Source organism: Chiloscyllium plagiosum, chromosome 13 (genome assembly GCF_004010195.1).
Source record: "Chiloscyllium plagiosum isolate BGI_BamShark_2017 chromosome 13, ASM401019v2, whole genome shotgun sequence".
Classification (NCBI taxonomy): domain Eukaryota; kingdom Metazoa; phylum Chordata; class Chondrichthyes; order Orectolobiformes; family Hemiscylliidae; genus Chiloscyllium; species Chiloscyllium plagiosum.
The window spans coordinates 58,017,256-58,043,019 of record NC_057722.1 but is presented as its reverse complement, the minus strand read 5'-3'; the positions used below and the strand labels follow the sequence as shown (position 1 = coordinate 58,043,019).

Below are 25,764 nucleotides of genomic sequence, written 5' to 3'. Positions count from 1 at the left end.
CATTCCCCTACCCTATTACTCTAAATTAGCCACTGACTAATCCACCTAAACTACACATCCCTGAACACTATGGGCAATTTAGCATAGCCACTTTACCTAACCTGCACATCTTTGTACTGTGGGAGGAAACCAGAGTACCCGGAAGAAACCCATGCAGACACAGGGAGAATGTACAAAATCCACACAGACAGTTGCCCAAGGGTGGAATCAAATCCGGGTTCCTGGTGCTGTGAGGCAGCAGTACTAACCACTGAGCCACAGTGCCGCTGCCTCATGTGAAGAAGGCTTTTCGTATGCTTGCCTTTATTGGTCAAAGCATCGACTATAGGAGTTTAGAGGTCTTGTTGTGGCTGTACACAACATTGGTTAGGCCACTTCTGGAATACAGTGTGCAATTCTGGTCTCCCTGCTAAAGGAAGGATGCTATGAAACTTGAAAAGGTTCCGAAAAGATTTACAAGGATGTTGCCAGGATTGGTGGGTTTGTGCTATAGGGTGAGAATGAACAGGCTGGGGCTGTTTTCTCTGCAGTGTCAGAGGCTGAGGGGTGACCTTATAGAGGTTTATAAAATCATGAGGGACAGGGAGAGGTTGAATAGACACGGTCTTTTCCCTAGGGTGGAAGAGTCCAAAATTTGAGGGCATAGGTTTAAGGTGAGAGTGGAAAGACTTAAAAGGGACCTAAGGGGCAACGTTTCACATAGCGAGTGGAATGACCTGCCAGAAGAAGTGGTAGGGGCAGGTGCAATGTCAATATTTAAAAGGCATCTGGATGGGTATATGAATAGGATCAGTTTATAGGGATATAGGCCAAATGCTAGCAAATGGGACTAGATTTATCGAGGATATCCAGTCAGCATAGACGAGTTGAACCAAAGGGACTGTTTCTGTTCTGTACACCTCTATGACTCTATGAGTTGAGAAATCAGATAGGATGGCCATCACCTGCTTTGATTCTGTTCGGTAAATTAGTGAAAGCCACATTACCAAGCTCTCATCTCATCAAGTTATCTTGGATCACAGACCAGTTACAACAGAAGCAACTAACTTTCATGTGAGGCAGAATTACCATGCTACACATTTCCCAGAATGTGAGCAGCAGATACCCAGAATCAGAAATGTGTAAGCAATCACATTCATATGAGATGACAATAGTGACAATTTGCAAAGAGTTAAAAATCACACAACGCTGGGTTATAGTCCAACAGATTTATTTGGATCTACAGATCTGCAAAGAAACAGCTCTCACACCCGGGGATTCTCTGTTTACTAGGCACAAGGCAACCAACCAGTATTACCTATATACGCTCTCATATGTTTCGAAGATAAAGAGACAACAAACAGCAAATAGACAATATTGGAGACTGCAGCTGAATATAATCTTCAGGAAGAGAGGGCAGACAGTTTGAGGACACATCACATATCGTTCGCGCAACGTTTGTTTGTGTCAACCAACAACAAACAGAGTACCCAACTCAGGCAATGCCTCAAGGAGGAGTGTCCCAAGTGTTCTTCATATATTTGAATATTTCATGTAAATAATGTTCTGGTTATCAAATTTCTAGCATACCATAACGGTTGTTTATTCATGTATATATTAGTGTAATTACTGCAAAGGGTTGCTATTTAAGGGAAGGGGAGATTACGATCGTTTATTTGCCAGCATGTAAAATAGAATCATATGAATATATGTTTATGCTAATATATACATAGCATCACAGGAACTGGTGAAATATCACATGAGTTAGTACTTGCAAAGTAGTAAATTAGCATGTAAAAGCTGAAGCAACAGATATGAAAACCCTTTGTTCAGTCTCTCTGCCTGTCCTTCAGCTTCATTTGTATGAAGCTAGAAAGAATTTATAAAACAGTGACCTAAACAAAAATCATCAATTGTTGTTAAAGGCCATCTGGTTCACTAAGGCCCCTTAGCCCCCTTACCTCGTCTGACTTACATGTGACTCAGCAATATGGAGAACTCTTCACTGCCCTTTGTAATGGCTTAGCGAACCACTCTGTTCAAGGGCAATTAGGAGTGGACAACAAACAGAACTAAGCACTGCCCTGTCCTTATATACCTAAAAATCTTTCCTTTTCAACTATTATCTAATCCCTTTTAAAAGCTGTTATATAATCTGTTTCCACTGCCCTTTCAAGCTGCACATTCCAATCATAATTAACGAAAACTGGGTGTGCACAGAACTGAAGGATTCACTAAATACAAAAGCAATGGGAATCTGGTTTGGATGCTGACTAGCATAGTTGTGTTTACAGGAGTTTAGCCTAAACATCTGTGGAGCTGTTTCAAGAGGGGGCAATAGCATTTAGTCATTCATCAACTGATTCTGGAGAATGAGCCAGGGTGTTGCTGGTGGAATTTCCCTTGTACTCTTACATGGTGTTGATATAAAGTCCAGGTCTCACTGTAATTCAAAAGTCTGCTGATGGTAGATGTTCATTTACAAAGTCCATCATCCCAACACCATCCCAATTTGAAAAGAGAAGTGGGTCAATATGTAAAACAAACTCAGAATAACAAGCACTTGCCTAAATCCATCACAGGGTGAACTGCACCAAGCACACCCAGTTCTATTCTGCACGCAGCCTCTACAAGTTGCATTAACATCTCCTGTCAGTTTCCACAAGTTCCCTTTTCACCCTCTCTGCAAATCTTTCAAATGTTAATTGCCACCTTGTGTGTGACACCTGCACTATGAGAGCATTATTAAACAATATAAAACATACGTTATGCACAACCACATTATAATCTGTCCTTAAGAAAGAATTTTCATTTATTTACTTGCAACTGAAGTTAATGTAATCACAGAATTGTTCTAGTGTGAAGAAGTCGACTCAGCCCATCTGCACCAGGTCTCTGAATGAACATCTCACCCAGTGCCAATTCCTGTCTACTCCCCCAACCCTGCACGTTCTTCCTTTTCAGATAAAGACTCAGTTCCTTTTGACAGCATTGACTGAACCTGCCTTCCCCTCAGCACATTCCTAACCACTTGCTGTGTGAAACGTTTGCCTTATATCACCTTTGCTTATTTTACTAATTACTTTAAACTTGTGCCTGCTCATTTTCAATCATTACACAAGTTGGACAGCATTGTCCAGCCTCTTGGATTGTATAAACTTTATTCAATACTTCCTAAACAGAGTGAAGGAAGCAACAAAGACTTCAATTTTCTACAGTACTCCTGACAGTGTGTATGTGTTTTTGGAAGTGTGTGCATGTGTGTCTATGTGTCGGAGTTTGGATGTGTGTGTGAAACAGAATGTGTGCGCTTGTGGAGTGTGTGTGAGTATGTGCATGTGACTGTATGTGTGTGCGCACATAGGAATATGCAGGAGTGCATGTGCAGAAGTGTGTGTGGGAATCCTGTGTACATGTGGGTGGGAGCGTGTGTGTGTGCGCAAGTGTGAGAGGATGTGTGTGGGTGGGAGCTTGTGTGTGTGGGTGGTAGTGTGAGAGTGTAGGTGTCTGCATAGGTGGGTGAGTGAGAGTGTATGTGAATGTTTGCACGTGGGTGGAAGTCTGTGTGTGGATGTGAGCATATGTGTGGTTTTGTGTGTGTGTGTGTGTGTGTGTGTGTATATATGCAGAAATGTGAGTGGCTATGTGTACATGTGGGTGGGTGTGTTAGAGTGTGTGTGTGTGTGTGGATGAGAACTTCTGTGTACATAGGAATGTGAATATGTGTGTGTGCGTGCGTGTGTATGTGCGCACATGCGCACGTGTAAGTGTGTGTGGGTGGGCGTGTGTGCATGTGTGCACATGTGTATGTTTACATGTGTGTGTGAGTGGTGTGTGTGTGTGCGCGTGTGTGTGCATGATTGTGACTAGTCATTCCCCAATGACAGAGACCCGGCAAACGACACTTCATTAGTTAGACGGGGTTCATTATCTCACACACCCTGGTCAGCTGGTTTTCAGAACTCTCATGTGTGAAAAAACTACTTGCTCAACGACATTGTAAGTGATTAGCTCCTCAGCTATTGCTATAATGGATCAGCCCGTAGAAATCAAGCAAACAAACCTCCCACTTTCAAAGGAAAAAACTTTATCAGAGAATCAGTTAAAATCAACAGACAATTTAAATAAGTTAAATGTAATATAAACACCTAAGTCCTCACCAATTTCTTGAGTTCATTGTTTGTATTTTATTCTGTTTTTCAAAAAAAATTATTTATGAATATTTCCCCAACACACACTATCACTCTAGGTGATACCTGAGACAATGAAAAGGGGTCAAAGGGTAAGAGTCCTCTCCTAGAATGGGTCCCAAACACATTTAACCTGTTATCAAATCCAGTCATCACAAGTTTAAATGTCTTTGACATTACTGTCACCTGGAACACATCAAAAACAGGTAATTTGGCCCTTAAAATCCATACAGGTAATTACCCTTCCCAAAAACTATAGGTCTGATCATAATTAGACTCCTTCAAATGTTCTTCCACTTGACCACAGCTGTCTCCTACTCCCACATCCACCATACCTAATCATTTATAGTTGACATTGTTTCTTTTCCCAGCAACGAATCCAGCAACTAAATCTCACAGGCAGGTCGTGTCTCACAAACCTCAATGAGTTTTTTGAGAAGGTGACCAAGCATGTAGATGAGGATAGCGCAGTTAATGTGGTATACTTGGACTTCAGTAAAGCCTTTGATAAGGTTCCACATGGTAGGCTGATGGAGAAAATGCAGAAGCATGGAATTGAGGGTGATTTAGCAGTTTGGATTAGAAACTGGCTTTCTGTAAGTGAGTGGTGGTTGATGGAAAATATTCAGTCTGGAGTCCAGTTACTAGTGGTGTGCCACAAGGATCTGTTTTGGGACCACTGCTGTCTGTCATTTTTATAAATGACTTAGACACAGGCATAGGTGGATTGATTAGTAAATTTGCAGACAACACTAAAGTCGGTGGAGTAGTGGACAGTTTGGAAGAATATTACAGGCTGCAAGGGGACTTGGATAAACTGCAGAATTGGGCTGAGAGGTGGCAAATGGAGTTCAATGCAGCTAAATGTGAGGTGATGGACTTTGGGAAGAATAACAGGATGGCAGAATACTGGGTCAATGGAAAGATTCTTGGTAGTGTGGATGTGCAGAGGGATCTTGGAGTCCATGTGCATAGGTCCCTGAAAGTTGCCACCCAGGTGGATAGTACTCTTAAGAAGGCATACTGTGTTAGACAATAGACAATAGGTGCAGGAGTAGGCCATTCTGCCCTTCGAGGCTGCACAACCATTCATTATGATCATGGCTGATCATCCTCAATCAATATCCTGTTCCTGCCTTATCTCCATAACCCTTGATTCCACTATTCTTGAGAGCTCTATCCAACTCTTTCTTAAACGAATCCAGAGACTGGGCCTTCACTGCCTTCTGGGGCAGAGCATTCCACACAGCCACCACTCTCTGGGTGAAGAAGTTCCTCCTCATCTCTGTCCTAAATGGCCTACCCCTTATTTTTAAGCTGTGTCCTCTGGTTCGAGACTCATTAGGTTTCATTGGTAGAGGGATTGAGTTCCGGAACCGCAATATCATGCTGCAACTATACAAAACACTGGTGCAGCCACACTTGGAATATTGTGTACAGTTCTGGTCGCCCCATTATAGAAAGGATGTGGAAGCATTGGAAAAGGTGCAGAGGAGATTTACCAGGATGTTGCCTGGTCTGGACAGAAGGTCTTATGAGGAAAGGCTGAGAGACTTGGGTCTGTTCTCATTGGAAAGAAAAGGCTAAGAGGGGGATTTAATAGAGACACACAAGGTGATCAGAGGATTAGATAGGGTAGACAGAGAAAGACTTTTTCCTAGGATGATGACGTCAGCGTGTACGAGGGGGCATAACTACAAATTGAGGTGTGATAGATTTAAGACAGATGTCAGAGGCAGGTTCTTTACACAGAGAGTGGTAAGGGCGTGGAATGCCCTACCTGCTAAGGTAGTCAATTCAGCCACACTATGGAGATTTAAACAATCCTTAGATAAGCACATGGATGATTTTGGGATAGTCTATGGGGACGAGCTGAGAATAGTTCACAGGTCGGCGCAACATCGAGGGCTGAAGGGCCTGTTCTGGGTTGTATTGTTCTATGTTCTAATAACTCATGGAGTAAAGAATTTACTCCTGCTCTTTTCAACGTAATCATTTCTTGAGAGTTTCTCTTTCTGGACCTTCAATGAAGCTGCATAAGAAGAATACTATGGACCAACCTGGTAAAGGGGATTCACCCTAAACAGCAAGATTCTCAAGCAAGAGTGAGGGCACCCACAGAGAGTGCAGGTCCAGATAGAGCAGTTTATATAAAGGGAGAATGGGACACAGCAGCTTGTACATTGAGATGTGAATGTAAAAGTGATGATGTACAAAATAGTATTTAGGCCATATTAGGTCCTCCACGTGAATCCTTTGTGATTCCCCTTCACTTGATTCCACCGTCAGTAACTGCGCCTTCAGCTCTCTGGATCCAAAGGTCTGGAACTCCTACCCTCAACCATTCTGCCTCTCTCTCTCTTTCTTTACAATGCTCCTGAAACATTCATCTTCAAACAAGTCTTTTAGTCACTCATCTTAATGCCTAGTGGCTCTTTGTGTGTCTTGGTGCTGAATTTTGCTTGATAGTCATTAGGGATAATTTACTAGATTAAAGGCACTACATAAATCAACAATTTTTATTCATTCATGGGATACAGCCTTCACTGGCTGGACCAGCATTTATTGCCCATCCCTAGTTGTCCTTGAGAAGACACTGGTGGGCTGCAGTCCGCTTAGTGTAGGCACACCCACAACACTGTTGTATGTCAGTCTGACTGACATTCAGCCCCTGCCCTCCTCCCTAAGTTGCACTGTTCGCTGCTCCCAAGTCATGCTTAATTCTATCTCTGACCTACTGCTTTGAAAAATGCAGACAAAAGTTGCCAAAACACTTAGATCAAATTCAATTTGCTTAACAAAATATACACACCCAAGTTGCCTAGGGCTGCTTGTGAGGTGCAGTCAATGGTGTCAGAAAAGGAACCTCAATCACCTCAGCATGAGGGAGGAGTCATGCTTCCAGAGATTTTCAAAACATTTGGAAACCAGGACAGTGACGGTCAGGTATGTTCTAATCTCACCTCCTCAAAAGCTGAGAGATTCAATCAGTACTGCACCCTGAGAGTCAATGATTAAAATCCAGGGATTCAACCACCGGAGCACAAAGCAAACAGCGATGGATAGAGCAGGGAATGAACCGAGTGGATAGCTGTTTCAAAGGGAAAGCACAGTCCAAAAATACAATCATTTCTTAGGAAATACACCTGGTTAATCAGCCCATTTATAACTCCAGGATTGCGCCTCATGTCAGGTGGATGTGAAAGTTCCCATTCACAACTTGAGGAACATAATTAGGAACATGAGTAGGCCATTCTGTTCAATGAGCCTGCTCTGTCACTTAAGGTAATCGCAGACAATTGTTGATCTGAACTCCAGTTTTCTGCCATTGAAGAGAGGGCCATTGTTCCCCCAAAGTCCCCCAACCAATGTCACTGAAACAAATGTTCTGCTTATTCATTCAGTTACTGTTTGTGAGCTTCAGGGTCTCTGTATGTTTCTACATGCACTTTTGAACAAATTATATATTCTCAGATGTTTCCAGCATATAAACACAACTGTTTATCCTACCAATGTAGATAAATTCACATTTTTCCACATTATATTCCATTTGTGATGTCCTTGTCCATTCACTAAAACTGTCTAAATCCTCCTGAAGTCGTTTTACATCTTCTCACAACACACATTTCCCATTTCGCTTTGTAGCATCCATAAATTTGGAAATGTTATGCTTGGTCTCCAACTCAAAATTATTGATTTATATTGTAAGCAGCTGGGGCCCAAGTACTGATCCATTTGGTGTCCCAGCAATCATCCTGCCAACACAAGAATGACCCATTTATTCCTACTCTCTAGTTTCTGTCTGTCAGCCAATTGTTAATCCATGCCAGTACATTACCTCCTGTCTTATGTGCTTTAAGTTTTACAACCAGTTTCCTGTGGGGAACTTTATCAAAAGCCTTCTGAAAATCTAAATATACTACGACCATCAACTCCCCTTTATCAAATTAAAGCCAAAGAGAAAACAGTGTCCATTCAGCAAGGTAAAGTCAGCAATGGGGAGCCAGAGTTATGAGGAAAGTATTGTAACACTGGGACTATTCCCTTTGCAAGATTTTAAAGATTTATACAATGGATATTTGCTTTGATAGAATAAAGTTGAGGGTTCCTTGGATCTGAACTACAACATCAGTGAAAGAAGGAAATGGTGAAACATGTCTAAAGAAAAGTTTCTTCAAACATGCAATGAATTGCCTCAGACAGAGAGAGCGAGAGAGAGAGGATGACTTAGAGAACAGGTCACCTTTTAAAGAAAAACTACATAAAACTTAAAGGAGAGGGAGATGGTTCAAAAAGAGGCAATGGAGTTAATTAGGGGATTAATATAGGGGTAAGTGGAGAGAATGAGGCACTGCGATTAGACAGGCGACTGACTGTGTGGAGTTTGCACATTCTCCCCGTGTCTGCGTGGGTTTCCTCCGGGTGCTCTGGTTTCCTCCCACAGTTACAAAGATGTGCGGGTCAGGTGAATTGGCCATGCTAAATTGCCCGTAGTGTTAGGTTAAAGGGGTAAATGTAGGGGTATGGGTGGGTTGCGCTTCGGCGGGTCGGTGTGGACTTGTTGGGCTGAAGGGCCTGTTTCCACACTGTAAGTAATCTAATCTAATCTAAAAAAAAAGATATAGGAGCAGAATTAGGTCATTCAGCCCAGCAAGTAGCATCACTATTTGATCACAACTGAGAAGTTTTTGAATCCCATTCTCCTGCCCTCTCCCTGTAACATTTGATCACCTTACTTACGAAAAAAACACCTATCTCTGTCTTGAGTACACAAATTAGTTTGGGAATGCTACAACACTCTGGGGAGATAGTAGGCAGTGCGATTAGATTGGGTTTTATACAGGACAATAGGGAGAGTGCAAACTAGTGGAAATAGACTATGGGGAGAGTGTGGAGCAGTGGGTTTAGTTCAGGGAGTGACCCAGAGCTCTTTCACTCGTCACTAGTGGGGCCAATATTTATTGAGTACCCTTCTTGACTTTGAGAAGCTGGTGGTAAGCTGCTTCTTGAATGACTGCAGTACATTTTAGTTGACTGACCCACAATGCCATTAACGAGGAAATTGAAACCTGTTTCGTTGTTAGGCAGATCCATGGAGTTAAAAAGGCACTTGGTCTGAATCCATCTGATCAACTGAACATTTAAAAATAAAATTATTAGATTTTGGTTGCAGTCAGGCTTCCAAGTGGCAGGTCAGTGGATCAGATTCAGACGACTGACTGTCTTCCTCTCATTGCTGTGTTCAGAGTTGTTTATTGTATATCTGGATTATGGTTCAAGAATGCAACTCCCTACTTTCTCAAGGGCAACCAGAAATAGGCAACAAATGCTGGCCCCGCCAGTTATGCCTATATCCTGTGAGTGAATAAAATAATGTATATCTGCATCAGCGAACATGTCTAAGCCACTGGTCCATCCAATCTCCTGTAACAGAATTCTACTTCTTTATTTGTTAAACATTGTTTTCTTATGAACCATTGCTCTCATGACGATTGAACATTACTGTTGTGAAATAAAACAACTCAAACAGATTTAAACTTCAGGAGTTTGTACAATTTGCGGCCCAGTCTTCGGGTGAGGGATCTGGGTCATTTTTGTATTACATACAGTTTCAAAGATTCACATTTACTGAAAATTGTGTCACTTGAACTGATCTACACTTTCTGCCCTTCAAAGAGTTGCAGAAACACAGCAAGTGGCCGGAAACCTCTTGCAACCGATAGTGTACAGGATTTTCAGGAAGAGAACTTGTATATGGTTTTATATCCTGAATTGAGTCATTACCAATGACCTCTAGTTATTTTTAGTTTTTGGAGAGAACATCCAGGAAGCATCACTCAATGTAGCACTTTAAACATCAGAAACCGCACTGCCGTCAAAGAACAGAATAAGCTAAACCTGCCAAACCATATGGCTCAAGACTAACCCACCCTCGACTCTTCTAAAGCCAGCTGATCAGCTCATGCCCATTTAACCAGATCTGCTATAACAGGACCCATACCTCTGAGTATCACATCAATCATCCAACCAACCATCCAAGCCGACTAATAAACGGACCCGCAAGCCCTCATGAGGTGCCCTTTGCTTATCTGTGATTTCATCTCTGTGAGCTCTGGTTGAGTATAGCTCACAGTCCTGTAACAGGACACAGCTGGTTATAGAGTTCCTGACATCAGTGAATGAACAGAACATGTTTCAAAGCTGAATCCAAGTGCATTACCCACACAAAAAAAATGAAGAAACTGTAACTCAACTTAAGGACGTCAAGGAGAAAGAAAGGGCTTGCATTCATGTCACACGTCAAGATATGCCAATGCACTTTACAAATTTATCAAAGTGCTATCTCAATCCCAATATAGGAAACATGGGCAGCCACGTTCAGACCATTAAATCCCACAAAGCAAAGCAATATTTACCAAATTATCTGTTTTAATCTTATTGGTCGAGTGTTAAATATTGGACAAAGAGTACCATGGGATATTTTACATTGCTCGCACTCCCTCTCTTCTGACTCTGACAGTGCAGCACTCCCTCAGTGCTGAAACATGACAATGCAGTACTCCTCAAGAAATGTCTCTCCAACAGTGTAGCACTTTCTTAGTATTGATCTTCTGACAATGAGGCACCTCCTCTGTACTGACCCTGTGACAGTGAGGCATTTCATTGGGACTGACCCTCTCACAATATAGGTCTACCTCAAGATTAGCCCTCTGTTAGTACAGAACTCTATCAGTTACTGACCCTCTGACATTTCAGCACCCTCTGAGTACTGACCCTCTGACGGTGCTGTGTGAGACATATTTCTCATTGCTATTCACAGAAATTTGCTGGGTAAAACATATGCAATGTTTTACCCAAACTACAAGAGATCTTTTCTTTGAAATTATTTAATATATTTCTTGTACACGTTGGAGTGACACAGATTTTATATAAATAACAAAGATTTGTTTTGATGATTTGCAGGAAAGGCTGTGTTGAGTTGTTTGCAATTGTTTTTGGAACGTGATTCATTTTTTGCAATATCTTCCATGTGTTGACATGTTGTCCTTGAGGGGATTCCTCCAGAAAGGGGGACATCTATCGCCAGCAAGGCATTAGCAAGCTGGAATCTCCAGCTCTTTAATTGAAGGCAATGAGTCTCACTGACTTTAGATCACTGGAACAAAAGGAATAAATGGCCTGTGCTGACACCATGATTACCACTTGGCAGTGTCCCAATGCCTCAAGAGCTGAAATTCCTTTTTAACCAAAGAAATTCTCACAGAAGTAATGAGCTCAATTTAAAATGAGCGTTTCTATCCTGTTTATTTTCTGAGGGCACAATGAACTCCCAGCCTCAATTGTCAGTACGTTTCTCCATAGCTTCACTTCCCTGAAAACATAAACCATTTTATTCATTTCATATCATCCTCATGCAGTTGTTAAGGTGACCATGAATTACTTCTCCATCTAGTGACCTGATTACAGTAATTAAGGGATAGTTTTGCACCCAGCATCTTGCCTCAGAGCCAACACAAACACATGTAATCAACCCTCATATTGACTAAGCACGGTGAATGGCTGTGAAATGGGCATGCAGTACACAACACTACACTACCTGACAGCTGCACACTCTTATATAAACAGTATCTGAACTCCTTTCACCTTGTGCTGACATCTCAGAGTGAGCATTAATGCTAACAGACTGAGGATATCTTGGCGAGGTTTCAGGAAAACACTTTCAGCTCAAGCGAACAGTGCATTCAATTTATTAAATATCTTTCGGATGTGGAATTAAACAGAGAACTTGCCTGCCCTCTCGGCTGTATGTAAAAGATCCCACAGGCATAATTGCAAAGAAGAGCTGGAGAGTTCTCCCTTACTCCAGGGCTGGTGTTGGTTGAGGGAAAAACATGATTGAAAGCAGATTGTCTGGTCATGTTTACATTGTTGCTGCTGGGATTTTGTGGTGAGCAAAATGTCTGCCACACTTGCTCCTCATTATTGGGATCATCCCACTAGGGAAATGCAAGCGTTATTCATCCAAATGCTCAAAATGTTCAAAAAGTGCCCCCTTGTATGTTGGGTTCAAATGTACAAAATAAATTGTGATTAATTGCAGAACTGGACAGCCAGTCTCCCTGTGCAGATTTAAAGTATTAACTGCACTGTTTACATGTAAATAGACAATGCACTAATGTGGTCTGTGTCAGACAACTTTCAGCACTCTTAACACCCAGGAACATGAATATAAGCCACCATGCTATAATTAGACCACTCTTTGTTAGATGATATCTACCATTATTTGACTCCAACAATCTAAAGAGTGATCGATAAAGGAGCAAACTCAAGATCATTTAGAATCGTCATTGTTCCAATGTGTATGAGAAAGTGTGGGAAACATGATATAATGTTACAGGACTGGTAATCCAAATATCACCAAAAGAAACTTAAATGCAATTAATTAAAGAGAAGAGACATTTTATTGAATGTTTTTGTCTTGCAAACATCAGGACAAATGCAAGAAAACCAAATTTCAAAGGCAGCAACAATTCCACTGCATGAAAAAGATGGTTTGCTATGACACAAATGAGCAATGTATGTCCGACTTGACAACTCATATCAAATATTCCTTAAACTGTATGCATTAGGAAGAGTACTGACCATACTCAACCGTCCCTTGCTTGCAAAATTTGGGACTTAATGTCTAATGTTAAAGATGTGATCCCACAATCAGGCTGAACAATCCCAAATGTGTCAAGAGTCATGCCAACAGATGATTATTGGAGATTATCAATCACGCTTAGAGTACTGTTCATTTACATTTGCCAAAAGTACATATAATCCTACACAGAGAGCTATTATATAGAAGCTGAAAAAAAACACATAACTATACCTTTAATTAATGAAACAAAATCACGTGGGACTTTAGAGCCCTTGTACATTCACAACACCTTGACCAATCCAAGTTAATTTACCAACCAGTCAACACCTTTTTCATGCAATGTAAGTTCTTGCTCCTTATGAAATTTGGCATTTTTGCATCTATCCCGATGAGCGCAAGGCAAAAAGCTACACCACTATGTCTTTATCAAACAATACTAAAGCATTATTCCATGAGGCGATTAGTCGAGTAGATCGAGAACAAAAATCTCAGTAACAATGACTAGAGATACATTTTGACAAAAATCCATCTATTCAATAATAGCCTTAGGGTTGAAAATCTATCATTCTTATCTCGTCAGACCTACACTCCAGACATAAAGCAATAAAGAAAAGTTAAGGTCAATTCAATAGAGCAATCTCTTTAAAAAAAGAGAAAGATGAAAGAAGGTTGAAGAAAGGATGGCAAGCGGTAGGGAGGAAGGGCAGCAGAATGTAGAGAGAGAGAAAAAAACAAAACAATAAACAAGCAGTTAAAAATGCAGTGAAAAATCCAAAGATGCTTCTCAGGAATACGATCCAACAAAATTTGGCACTGAATTGTTGGGAAGCTGTTAGTACAGGTAACTAAAAATGTGCTCAAAGACAGGGTGACCAACCCTTATAAAATAAACGAAGGGATACTGACAATAGAACCAGTGAGGCGAGTGGAAAGCTGGTGGCCAGGTAGCAAGTGATGGTGGGAGGTTGGTAATTATATTTCACAATCAGAGGGAGATCCTGAGAGAATATTAGTGCTGTGGGGCTGCCTTGTAGTGCTGAGGAAACTACAAAGGCAGGGAAGAATGAGGTTATGGATGGATTTGAAAACAACGAAGAGACTTTTAAATGTGATTATCTTGGGAATCAGCTGCCAATGTGTCAGAACAGAAGGAGACGATACAGAGGAAAGTGTACAAGGGACGACGTATCTTTCCAATGTTAGTATAAACTGAAATGAAAGTCTGACACTGCTATACAGCTGAACTGTCAGGAGAGTTTTGCAACTTGTAAAAATCAAGTGGTGAACATTTTTAACTCTGCAAGATTTTGATAAGGGATAGCATTACAGCTGTATTTTGGAAGGATATTCCCGAAAATACATCCAGGGAAGTTATTTGGGTTGAACTGAGAAATAAGGAAGAGATGATCACCTTATTGGCATTGTATGATAGACCCCTAATAATCTGAGGGGAAATTGAGAAACAGATTTGTAAGGAGATCTCAGTTTTTTATAAGAATAATAGGGCAGTTATGGTAGGGGATTTTAACTTTCCAAACACGGACTACGACTGCCATTGCGTTAAGGGTTTAGATGGAGAGGAATTTGTTAAGTGTGTACAAGAAAATGTTTTGATTAAATATGCAGATGTACCAACTCGAGAAAATGCAAAACTTGACCTACTCTTGGGAAATGAGGCAGGTCAGGTGACTGAGGTGTCAGTGGGGGAGCAGTTTGAGGCCAGCGACCACAATTCTATTAGTTTTAAAACAGTGATGGAACAGGATAGACCAGATCTAAAAGTTGAAGTTCTAAATTGGAGGAAGGCTAATTTTGATGGTATTAGACAAGAACGTTCAAAAGCTGATTGGGGGCAGATATTCGCAGGTAAGGGGATGGTTGGAAAATGGGAAGCCTTCAGAAATGAGATTACGAGAGTTCAGAGAAAGTATATTGCTGTTAGGGTAAAAGGGAAGGCTGGTAGGTATAGGAAATGCTGGATGACTGAAGAAATTGAGGGTTTGGTTAAGAAAAAGAAGGAAGCATATGTCAGGCATAGGCAGGATAGATCAAATGAATCCTTAGAAGAGTATAAAGGCAGTAGAAGTATACTTAAGAGGGAAATCAGGAGGGCAAAAAGGGGACATGAGATAGCTTTGGCAAATAGAGTTAAGGAGGATCCAAAGGGTTTTTACAAATACATTAAGGACAAAAGGGTAACTAGGGAGAGAACAGGGCCCCTCAAAGATCAGCAAGGCCGCCTTTGTGTGGAGCCGCAGGAGATGGGGGAGATACTAAATGAGTATTTTGCATCAGTGTTTACTGTGAAAAAGGATATTGAAGATATGGATGTAGGGAAGTCGATTGTGACATCTTGAAAAATGTCTTTATTACAGAGGAGGAAGTGCTGGATATCTTGAAACAAATAATAGTGGATAAATCCCCAGCACCTGATCAGGTCTACCCTAGAACTGTGTCAGAAGCTCGGGAGGTGATTGCTGGGCCCCTTGCTGCAATATTTGTATCATCGATAATCACAGGTGAGATGCCGGAAGAGTGGAGGTTGGCTAACGTGGTGCCGATATTTAAGAAAGGTGGTAAGGACAAGCCAGGGAACTATAGACTAGTGAGCCTGACGTCAGTGGTGGGCAAGTTGTTGGAGGGAATCCTGAGAGACAGGATGTATATATATTTGGAAAGGCAAGGATTGATTAGGGATAGTCAACATGACTTTATGCATGGGAAATCATGTCTCACAAACTTAATTGAGTTTTTTGAAGAAGTAACAAAGAGGATTGATGAGGGCAGAGAGGTGATAGTGATGTATATGGACTTCAGTAAGGTGTTTGACAAGGTTTTCTGTGGAAGGCTGGTTAGCAGAGTTAGATCTCATGAAATACAGGGAAAACAAGCCATTCGGATACAGAACTGGCTCAAAGGTAGAAGACAGAAGGTGATGGTGGAGGGCTGGTTTTCAGACTAGAGACCTGTGACCAGTGGAGTGCCACAAGGATCGGTGCTGGGTCCTCTACTTTTCATCATTTATATAAATGACTTGGATGTGAGCATAAGAGGTATAATTAGTAAGTTTGCAGATGACACCAAAATTGGAGGTGTAGTGGACAGCAAAGAAGATTACCTCAAATTACAACAGGATCTTGATAAGATGAGCCAATGGGCTGAGAAGTGGCAGATGGAATTTAATTTAGATAAGTGTGAGGTGCTGCATTTTGGGAAAGCAAATCTTAGTAGAACTTACACACTTCATGGTAAGGTTCTCGGGAGTGTTGCTGAACAAAGAGACCTTGGAATGCAGGCTCATAGCTCCTTGGAAGAGGAGTCGCAGGTAGATAGGATAGTGAAGAAGGTGTTTGGTATGCTTTCCTTTATTGGTCAGAGTATTGAGTACAGGAGTTGGGAGGTCATATTGTGACTGTATGGGACATTGGTTAGGCCACTTTTGGAATATTGCATGCAAATCTGGTCTCCTTCCTATTGGAAGGATGATGTGAAACTTGAAAGGGTTCAGAAAATATTTACGAGGATGTTGCCAGGGTTGGAGGATTTGAGTTGAAGAGAGTGGTTGAATTGGCTGGGGCTGTTTTCGCTGGAGCATCAGAGGCTGATGGGTGACCTCAAGAAAGAATTCCTAAAATAACAAGGAAAAGTCAGTGAAATGGTACTGAGCAAATTGCTACTTCCTCGCAAATTGCGAGGAAACATGGAGTTACTCACATCAAAATGGCAGGCACATTGTTACTAAAGCATAGACAGACAGATGGTGAGTCATACAGCACAAACATATACAAAAATAGAAGAGATGTTTATAAAATCATGAGGGGCATGGATATGATAAATAGACAAAGTTTCTTCCTGGGGTGGGGGTGTCCCGAACCAGAGGGCATAGGTTTGGGGTGAGAGGGGAAAGCTATTAAAAAAAACTTAAGGGGCAACTTTTTCACGCAGAGGGTGGTACGTGTATGGAACGAGCTGCCAGAAGAAATGGTAGAGGCAGGTACAATTGCAGCATTTAAGAGGCATTTGGATGGGTATATGAATAGGAAGGATTTGGAGGGATATGGGCCGGGTGCTGGCAGATGGAACTAGATTGGGTTGGGATATCTGGTCGGCATGGACGAGTTGGACCGAAGGGTCTGTTTCCGTGCTGTACATCTCTATGACTCAATGACTCTACAATGTTACTGTTTGAGAAGTATAGTCAATCAGAAAACCTTTCTTTTCTCTGTCATTTGTTAAAGTTAAGTGTGCATACAAGCAAATAATTGTTTTTGGGGAATTACAAACCTGGTGTGAATTGCTTTTGTCCTGAAGTGCTGTCAGTCATGAAATTTGGTCTTTGCGGTGGTATTTACACATTTTATGATGGCTTCTGGAGCCATGGGGCATAATTATCAGCAAACGTTTTCCAGTTTAGTAGTGACCCGAGAGAGAAAGGAAGAAAGAAAGAGACAGGTGGAGCAAAATTAATAAAAATTACACAACATAGAAAATGGGAGAGAAGACCAGATGTTACCAAAGAGATGTGGAGCAGCAGATAGACAAAGATAATGAGATGCAGATGGTGAGATGAGGGAAAGGAAGGATCAAGAGAAGAGGATGGAACATAAAAGAAGGGGTGAAAAGGGGAGAAAGAGAGAAATTCAAAGGCAAAGTGGAAGAGAGACGATGGACAAAGAAATTGTCCAATCATCCAAGACAGAGGAATTATAAGAGAGGGAGAGAATTGGGGCAATGATGATGTTTGATTACATCAGAAAATTCTGTAGGGCTCTTCATTGATTTTAGTGATGTATAATGATTGGGGAAGTTGGTGAAACAACGTTGAGAGGGGATTTGCTAGATTTATTCAGAATCTTGAGAGATTTGGGACAGCATATTTGGGAGAAACTCTTCACATTGTTGGAATCAACAATAACAAGACAGGGAACTAATTTAAGGTCATTTATAAAGTGAGCAATGACGACACAAGGAAAAGCTGTTCACATATTGCAAGTGGTTAGCATCTGGAATGCATTGTGGTAATGGAGGTGGTGGCACAGTGGCAATGTCAGTAGCCTAGCAATCCAGAACCCCGGAGTAATGTTCAGAGGACAAGGATTCAAATTCCGCCATGAGTGACTATTGTAAAAACCATCTGGTTCACTGACTTCCTTCAGGGAAGAAATTCTGCCAGCTTTACCTGGCCCAGCCTACATGTGACTCCAGATCGACTGTCATGTGCTTCCCCATTAACTGCCCTCTGAATAATTAGAGATGGGCAAGAGACCGTTAGTCTAATCATTAACACCCACATGCCCAAAACAAACAGAAAAAAAGACGGGTTTAATCCTGGCTTACATGAGTGAAATTAATCTAGAAGGGAAGAATGCCTAAAATAATAGGGAAAAGTCAGGGAAATGGTACTGAGCAAATTGCTACTTCAGAGCGTGAGGAAACATGAAGTTACTCACATCAAAATGGCAGGCACATTGTTACGAAAGCATAGACAGACAGATGGTGAGTCCCAGGGCACAAACATACACAAAAAGTAAAAGAGATTTAGTGATAGATTTACATTTAGAGAGTGGAAAAGACAAAGATAGAAATAAGAAGAGTTACGCATAACCACAGTTCGAAGTGTGCAGTATAAAACTGACACATCTCAAACTGAACAAGACTGGATGCTCCGATGGCTACATCTTTGAAAGCTGAAAGGCATCAGAAAGGAGACACCAAAACCACAACATTTCAAACATCCTTTCACAGGCTTCCTAGGTATTTGCTTACACAGCCACTGATTGCATGAATTGGGTTGACAGTCTAATTCAGTAAAAGGAACTTCACACCCAAGCCAAGATTACACAGCACAAATAAGCTGAAATGAAGACCAAGTATATAGCCATCAGAGCCTATTGTGATTTACAAAACAGAAACCATTAAAAGAGTTAATTATCCTGCACTCAGCATCTTATACATGCACTCGCTCCAACTTCGACGCTCAGTAGCAACAGTATTTACCACTTACAAGATGCACTGCAGAATTCACCAAGGCTCCTTAGCAGTGACTTTCAAATCACTAAAAAGACAAGGCAGAAGATACATGGAAACATCACCACCACCTGTACATTCACCTCCAAGTCTCTCATCAAACATATTTGGAAATATGTCACCATTCTTTCAGTGCCACTAGGTCAAAATCCTGGATCTTCCTTCCTAACAGAAAACCTACAAAAAAAATGGATTGCAGACAGCTCAATACCACCTTTCCAAGAGCTACTAGGGATAGGCAATAAATTCTGGTGCAGCCAATGATTTTCATAGCAAAGAATGAAGAAACATATTACACCTAACTTGCAGCGACATCAGGTTTGTACACCATACATGCATTTTTATAGTAGATTTGAATTCTGTTCAACTTACTTTCAGTTTGCACCTGTCCCAGGGGCTGTCCATTCTGTTTGTAGGGATTAAACTTGGGTTTTGGAGCCACCACAGGTGCGAATTTCTTTGGAGTTTGTTGAGTAGATATGGAGATACTGGGTGTGGCAATTGATGCCATGGTTTCCATTCGAGCTGGTACATGCCCAGAGTCATCAGTCTGCCATGGGGTCAGCCAAGTTGGATTGGACATTATTTACCAATCTAAAACAAAGCAGATTGAAGTAAGAGATTATTCACTGAGAGGAAAGCTTGAATCTCAATTAGAAGCTCATGCGGCACCAAACATGTTACAGCAACATCACTTCTTCCTATGAATAGGCCAGGCCATTCAGTCCATTCAACATGATCCAGCACCCTAAACCTATCAACTTGTCACATCAAAACCTCCTAAGGGTGTCAGCTGTGTGAGTCACAAATTTTCACAGTGAACACTGTTAGCACAGAACTCCATGGTGACATGCCAGTGTATTGTCAGATGCACAGTTTTTCAGATGAGGTCTTATACTGTGTCTCCAGCTGTTTGTTTAGGTGAACATAAAGGAACTCAGAATATGACTTCAAAGAAAAGTAGGGGAGTTCTCCTGGGGTCCTGGCAATATTTATCCTCCAATCAATATCATGAAAAAGAATTATTTATCATTATCATGTAGGCATTTGTGGGAGTGTGCTATGTACATTTTGCCTTCTGTTACAGTAAGACCACTTTAAAACTACACAATTGACTGTAAAGCACTCTCAGATGGCTAGTGGATATCCAAGGTGCAATATAAATGCAAGCCCTTCTTTTCTCCAGGAGCACTAACCTCATTCACTCAACCAGAATCCAACACTTTTGTATGAATCACTTTCCAGCTCTAACATTGACCTTCAGCTCACTGCCAGATCCCTGTCAAAATGTAGTCTTCCAGATTTATTTTTTCAATCCCTTTTAGTTACTTTTATATCTGACAGTTGAGTTCTCTGTCTCTTTTATTAATGTCTCTGTATCAATATCTTTTCTTTAAACCAGTTGACTATGTGGCCAAATGCATCTGTAATTCCATTTACAAATTTACTGATGACACCGCCGTTGTGGGTCGGATCTCAAACAGAGTACAGGAAGAAGACAGACAGCTTAGTGGCATGGTGTAAAGACAACAGTCTCTCCCTCAAAGTCAGCAAGATGAAGGAGCTGGCCATTGACTTCAGGAAGCAGAGTGGAGGATATGCCCCTGTCTGTATCAACGGTGCTGAGACGAAGGTGATCGAGAGTTCCAAGTTCTTAAGGGTAAGTCACAGAATCATAGAATCCCTACAGTGTGGAAACAGGCCCTTCGGCCAAACAAATCCACACTGACCCTCTGAAGAGTATCCCACCCAAACCCATTTCCTTACCCTATTACTCTACATTTACCCCTGACTAATGCACCTAACCTACACATCCCTGAACACTATGGGCAATTTAGCATGGTCAGTTCACTTAACTTGCACATCTTTGGACTGGGGAAGGAAACCAGAGCACACGGAGGAAACCTATGCAGACACAGGGAGAATGTGCAAACCCCACACAGTCACCTGTGGCTGGAATCGAACCTGGGTCACTGGCACTGTGCGGCAGCAGTGCTAACCATTGAACTACCATGCCGCCCATATTGGTAAATATCACTAATGACCTATTCTGGTACATCCACATCAATACTACAGTCAAGAAAGCAGACCAACGACTCTACTTTCTCAGAAGGCTAAGGAAGTTCTGCATGTCCACAATGACTCTTATTAACTTTTATAAATGCACCACAGAAAGCATTCTATCTGGATGCATCATAGCTTGGTATGGCAACCGGTCTGCCCAAGACCGCAAGAAATTACACAGAGTTGTGAACACAGCCCAGCCCATCATGCAAACCATTGACTCTGTCCATGCCTCCCGTTGCCTCAGGAAAGCAGTCAACATAATCAAAGATCCCTCCCACCCCGTTATACTCTCTTTCACCCTCTTCCATCAGGCAGAAGATACAAAAGTTTGAAAACAGGTACCAACAGATTATTCCCTTCTGTTATCAAACTTATGAATCAATCTCTCATATATTAGAGTTGATTTTTCTCTGCACCTTCTCAGTACTTGTAACACTACATTCTGAATTCCATTCCATTACCCAGATGTACTTATGGAAGGTATGATTTGTCTGGTTAGCACACAAAACAATACTTTTCACTGTATCTCAGTACATGAGACAATAATAAATCAAATCAAATCAAATCAATGGATGGACGTGTTGGCGGTAAGGTTTTAAGCAGAGAAGTATGAAGTGATTTATTTTGATAGGAAAAGCAGGGAAAGACAATATAAATAAAGGCTACACTTCTAAATAGCAAAGGAACCTGGGTGTATGTTAACATAGATCACTAAGGGTGGCAGGACAGGTTAAGAAGTCATCTGGGATCTTCAGCTTTATACAAAAAGGTATAAAATACAGGCACAAAACCATATATAACACTGGTTCAGCCTCAACTAGAACATTGCTATTCTCAACCCCACATGAGGACAGATTTAAGTTATCAGCGAGAGCAGAAAACAATCAAGTATAGTTCAACGGATGAGAAATGTCAGTGATGAGGATAAACTGGAGAATTTGAGACTGTGGAGAAATTGGAGAAATTGAGAAATTGGAGAAAAGAAGGCCGAGAGGTGATTTGGTCAAGGTGTTCAAAATCATGAGGAGTCTGGACAGACTCGATAGGGAGGAACAGTTCCTATTGGTGGTGGTATCACAGATGGGAGAACACTGACTAAGACTAATTGGTAAAAGAATCAACAGGAAAATGATGGAAAAACTTTTTCCTCACCAGTTAGTAGTTAGGGTCTAGAATGTGCTGCTTGAAAGGGTCGCAGGGAAGTGGTATGAGATGAGTTTCTCTGACAGACAGCCTCCCCAGACAAACAGCTTCCACTTGCTCTGTGCTTTTACATGCCACATTGTCTTTCTCTCATTCTAACTGTCTGCCCATCATGAAAGATATAAGCATAGGGTCTGGGATAGAGGTCCATTAACATAGTGAATCCAACTCGTGATAGCCTTTCACCCATTGATAAACTAAAATCTACCTAATTTCACCTTAAAAAAATTCAAAACTCTGCTTTCAGCAGAAGAGTTCCAATGATTCACAACCCTTGCTTTAACTCTGTATTAAATGGGTGACCCCTGATTTTTAAGCAGCAGTACCTAGCTCTGACTTCTCCCAGAAGGGGAAACACCCTCTCTCACATCTAATATCTCAGGATCTTCTATGTTTCAATCAAGTCGGCACTGACTCTTCTACACTTCAGCAGGTAGAGATCTAGCATGTCCAACTTTTCCTTATAAGACAAGTCTCTCAATTCAGGAATTAATTTAGTCGACCTGAGTTGAAACATCTTTAATGTATTTTCATCATTCTCTTACAGAAAATTATGAATACTGTACACAGAACTCCAGCTGCGGTCTTAGTAGTGCCTTGTATAACTTTACTATTTTTGTATTCAAACCACTCAAATAAATAACATTCTATTAATTTTTCTATTTACTTGCTGTATTTGCATACTAACCTTTTTGGATTCATGCACAACAGCCCCCAGGTCCATTTTCCAAACTCTGCAATATCTCACTATTTAGGCAATCTTTTGTTATTCTTCCTGCCAAAATGGACAATTTCACAATTTCCTACTGTACTCTTCATTTTTTTTTCACAGGTTTCTTATGCCAATCTCTTCACAACTTCCTTTCCTACTTATCTTTGTGTCATCAGCAAATTTGGAAACCATTTCTTCCATCCCTTTATCTTAATTCATCACATAACTACAATAGAATATAGTTAAATACAATTTTTTTTCACAAAATCATGTCAACGCTGTCTGATTACCTTGAATTTAACCAAGTGCTGTGTTAGAACTTTAATAATAGCTTCTAATGTTTTTCCCTCTGACAGATGTTAGAAGAGGCCTTTGTAATGGCTACCAGATCATATTTACTCATTGCTTCATCCATCTTGTTTCGGAAATAACTGCACAGAGGCCAGTATCCTGTCACCAAGTCACCCTTTATTTACATGTGCACAGTATATGATCTCTGATCAGCCAGCACAGAGCCAGTCCTTGGAATGAACAGACTGTCTGAATCTTCTTTTTTTTTAATGTCTGGCACTCCTATTCTTTTTTTTTCTTTCTTTTAAAAATTTTTTTTTTAAAACCCCCACACTACCGCCTAACTGCGGTAGTGCTTATTTTTTTCCCCAGCACCCATGTTGTGTGTGTGCAGGTGTGTATCTTCTGTAAGCCAGGGTTCCCTGAGTGGCCCAGTTTAACAAACTCAATCAAGGGCCTCATAGACAATGAGACCCACCTGGCCCTCGTTCCAATCACTATAGTTTCAAATACTATGTATGAGATGAAAAGCTTTATCCTTTTACTGTCTTTGCAAACTTTAGTCTTTCTGTTGGGTTAACTCTTAAATTTGTACTCTCTATCCATTGTGGCTTTTTTATTATTTCCCATTTTAAAACTCTATATTTTTAGTTTTGACTCTACTCTTTGATTTACCACATGTTCCCAAATTTACCACATGATCCTATATCCTCACTATTTAGTTAAAAATCGTCTCCTTATGCGTTTGGCGAAAATACTGGCCCAGTACATTTCTGGTGGTCACTGTACTGGTGCCAGTGTCCAGGACTTCACAGATCCTTACAGGAGAAGTGTAAAAACAAATAAGTAAAGAGGGAATATGAAAAGAGACTGGCAGCAAACATAAGAAAGTAATTCAGAAGTCCTCTACAGGCATATATATAGTAAAAATATGGTAAAAGGAAGAACAAAGATTGATAGGGACCAAAAAGGCAATTAGCACATAAATCCTGGTGACATGGCCAAGGAATTAAATGAGTACTTGATATCTATTTTTACCAAGAGAGAAGATGCTGCCCAAGGTCATGGTGAAAGAGAAGGTAGATCAAACATTCAAAGGCATTGGATAGGTTGCGTACTTAAATTTGACAATGCTTCTGGACCGGGTGAGATGCATCAACTGTGAAGTGAGATTGGAAATTGTGAGGCTTTGGAAATAGATTTTCAGTCATACTTCATTTTAGAAATATAACACCCTTATTCAAAAAGAGTGCAAATCTAAGCCTGCAAACAACACGCCAGTTAGTTTAACTTCAGAGGCACAAAAACCTCCAGAAATGATAATTTGGTACAAAATTAAAAGTCACATGTACAAATGGGGATTAATTAAAGGGCAAATTACGCTTGACTAACTTATTGGAGGTTTTTGATGAGGTAACAGAGAGGATTGATGGATGTTATAATGTGAAGTGATGTAGATGGCATTTGTTACAGTGGCTCACAACAGACTTGTGAAGTTAAAGCTTATGAAATAGAAGCATCATAGACACAACATTGGCTAAGTGAGAAGAAACAGACTATTGGTCAATGGATTTCTTTTTGGGGCACGTTCGAGAGGAAGGTGTGGAGTGAATCTTTCCAAGGATCAATGTTGGAATTCTTGCTTTTCCTGTTATGTATTTATGATACAGACCAGTGTGTACAGGGGAAGATTTCAAAGTCAGAGGATGATGCAGAACTTCAAATATTGTAAACTATAGTGATGATAGTGTAGATAAGTTGGTGGGAAAGGCAGATAGATACCAAATGATGTTCAATGCATAGAAATGTGAGGTGAAACAGTTGAGGAGGGAGAGTTTGGAGAGGAGTATAAAATAAAGGGTAGAATTCAAAAGGAGTGCATAAGCAGAGACACCCGGGTGTACACGTGCATAATTCATCAAAAGTGGCAGGTCAGATTTAAAAAGTAGTTAATAAAGCACACAGTATTCTGGGCTTTATCACTACTGTCTGGAGTACAAGAGCAGGGAGGTTATTCTGAACTTGTAAAGACATTATTTCATCCTCAGCTGGAGCATTCTGTACAATTTTGGATGCTATACTATAAGAACCTTGTGAAGGAATGGAGCAGGAGTGCAAAACGGGAATAGAAGAATGCTTCAAGGGGTGAGGAATTTCAGTTACAAGCATGGATCAAAAAATGTGAGACTGTTCATGAAGAAGAGAAGACTGGGGGAAAGTTTGATCACACTGTTCAAAACCATGAAGGGTCTGGACAGAATAGACAGGCAGAAACTGTTCCCATTGATGGAAGGATTGAGAACAAGAGAAGAAAGTGAGGTCTGCAGATGCTGGAGATCAAAGTTGAAACTTTATTGCTGGAACAGCACAGCAGGTCAGGCAGCATCCAGGGAACAGGAGTTTCGATGTTTCGGGCACAGGCCCTTCTTCAGGAATGAGCAGAGAGTGTTCAGCAGGAGAAGATAAAAGGTAGGGAGGAGGGACTTGGAGGAGGGGCGTTGGAAATGTGATAGGTGGAAAGAGGTCAAGGAGAGGGTGATAGGTCGGAGGAGACTAACTATCCGTGATCCCAGTCTGGTTCACTGTGATCCTGACCTAATTAAATGTGATCCCAGTCTGCTTCACCGTGATCCTGACCTAACTATCCGTGA

At 41.0% G+C, this 25,764-nt stretch overlaps 1 protein-coding gene across 11 annotated transcripts in view; it reads right to left on the bottom strand.

Moving 5' to 3' along the window:
• Positions 1-25,764, bottom strand: part of LOC122556090 (LIM domain containing preferred translocation partner in lipoma) — a 376,029-nt gene that overhangs the window by 218,323 nt on the left and 131,942 nt on the right. For all 11 annotated transcript variants that reach the window (XM_043702536.1, XM_043702544.1, XM_043702540.1 and 8 more), the window contains one exon: positions 19,213-19,434. In XM_043702536.1, the coding sequence (XP_043558471.1) occupies positions 19,213-19,423 (211 nt within the window). In that variant the 5' untranslated portion in view covers positions 19,424-19,434. The remainder of the gene's footprint in view (positions 1-19,212; positions 19,435-25,764) is intronic.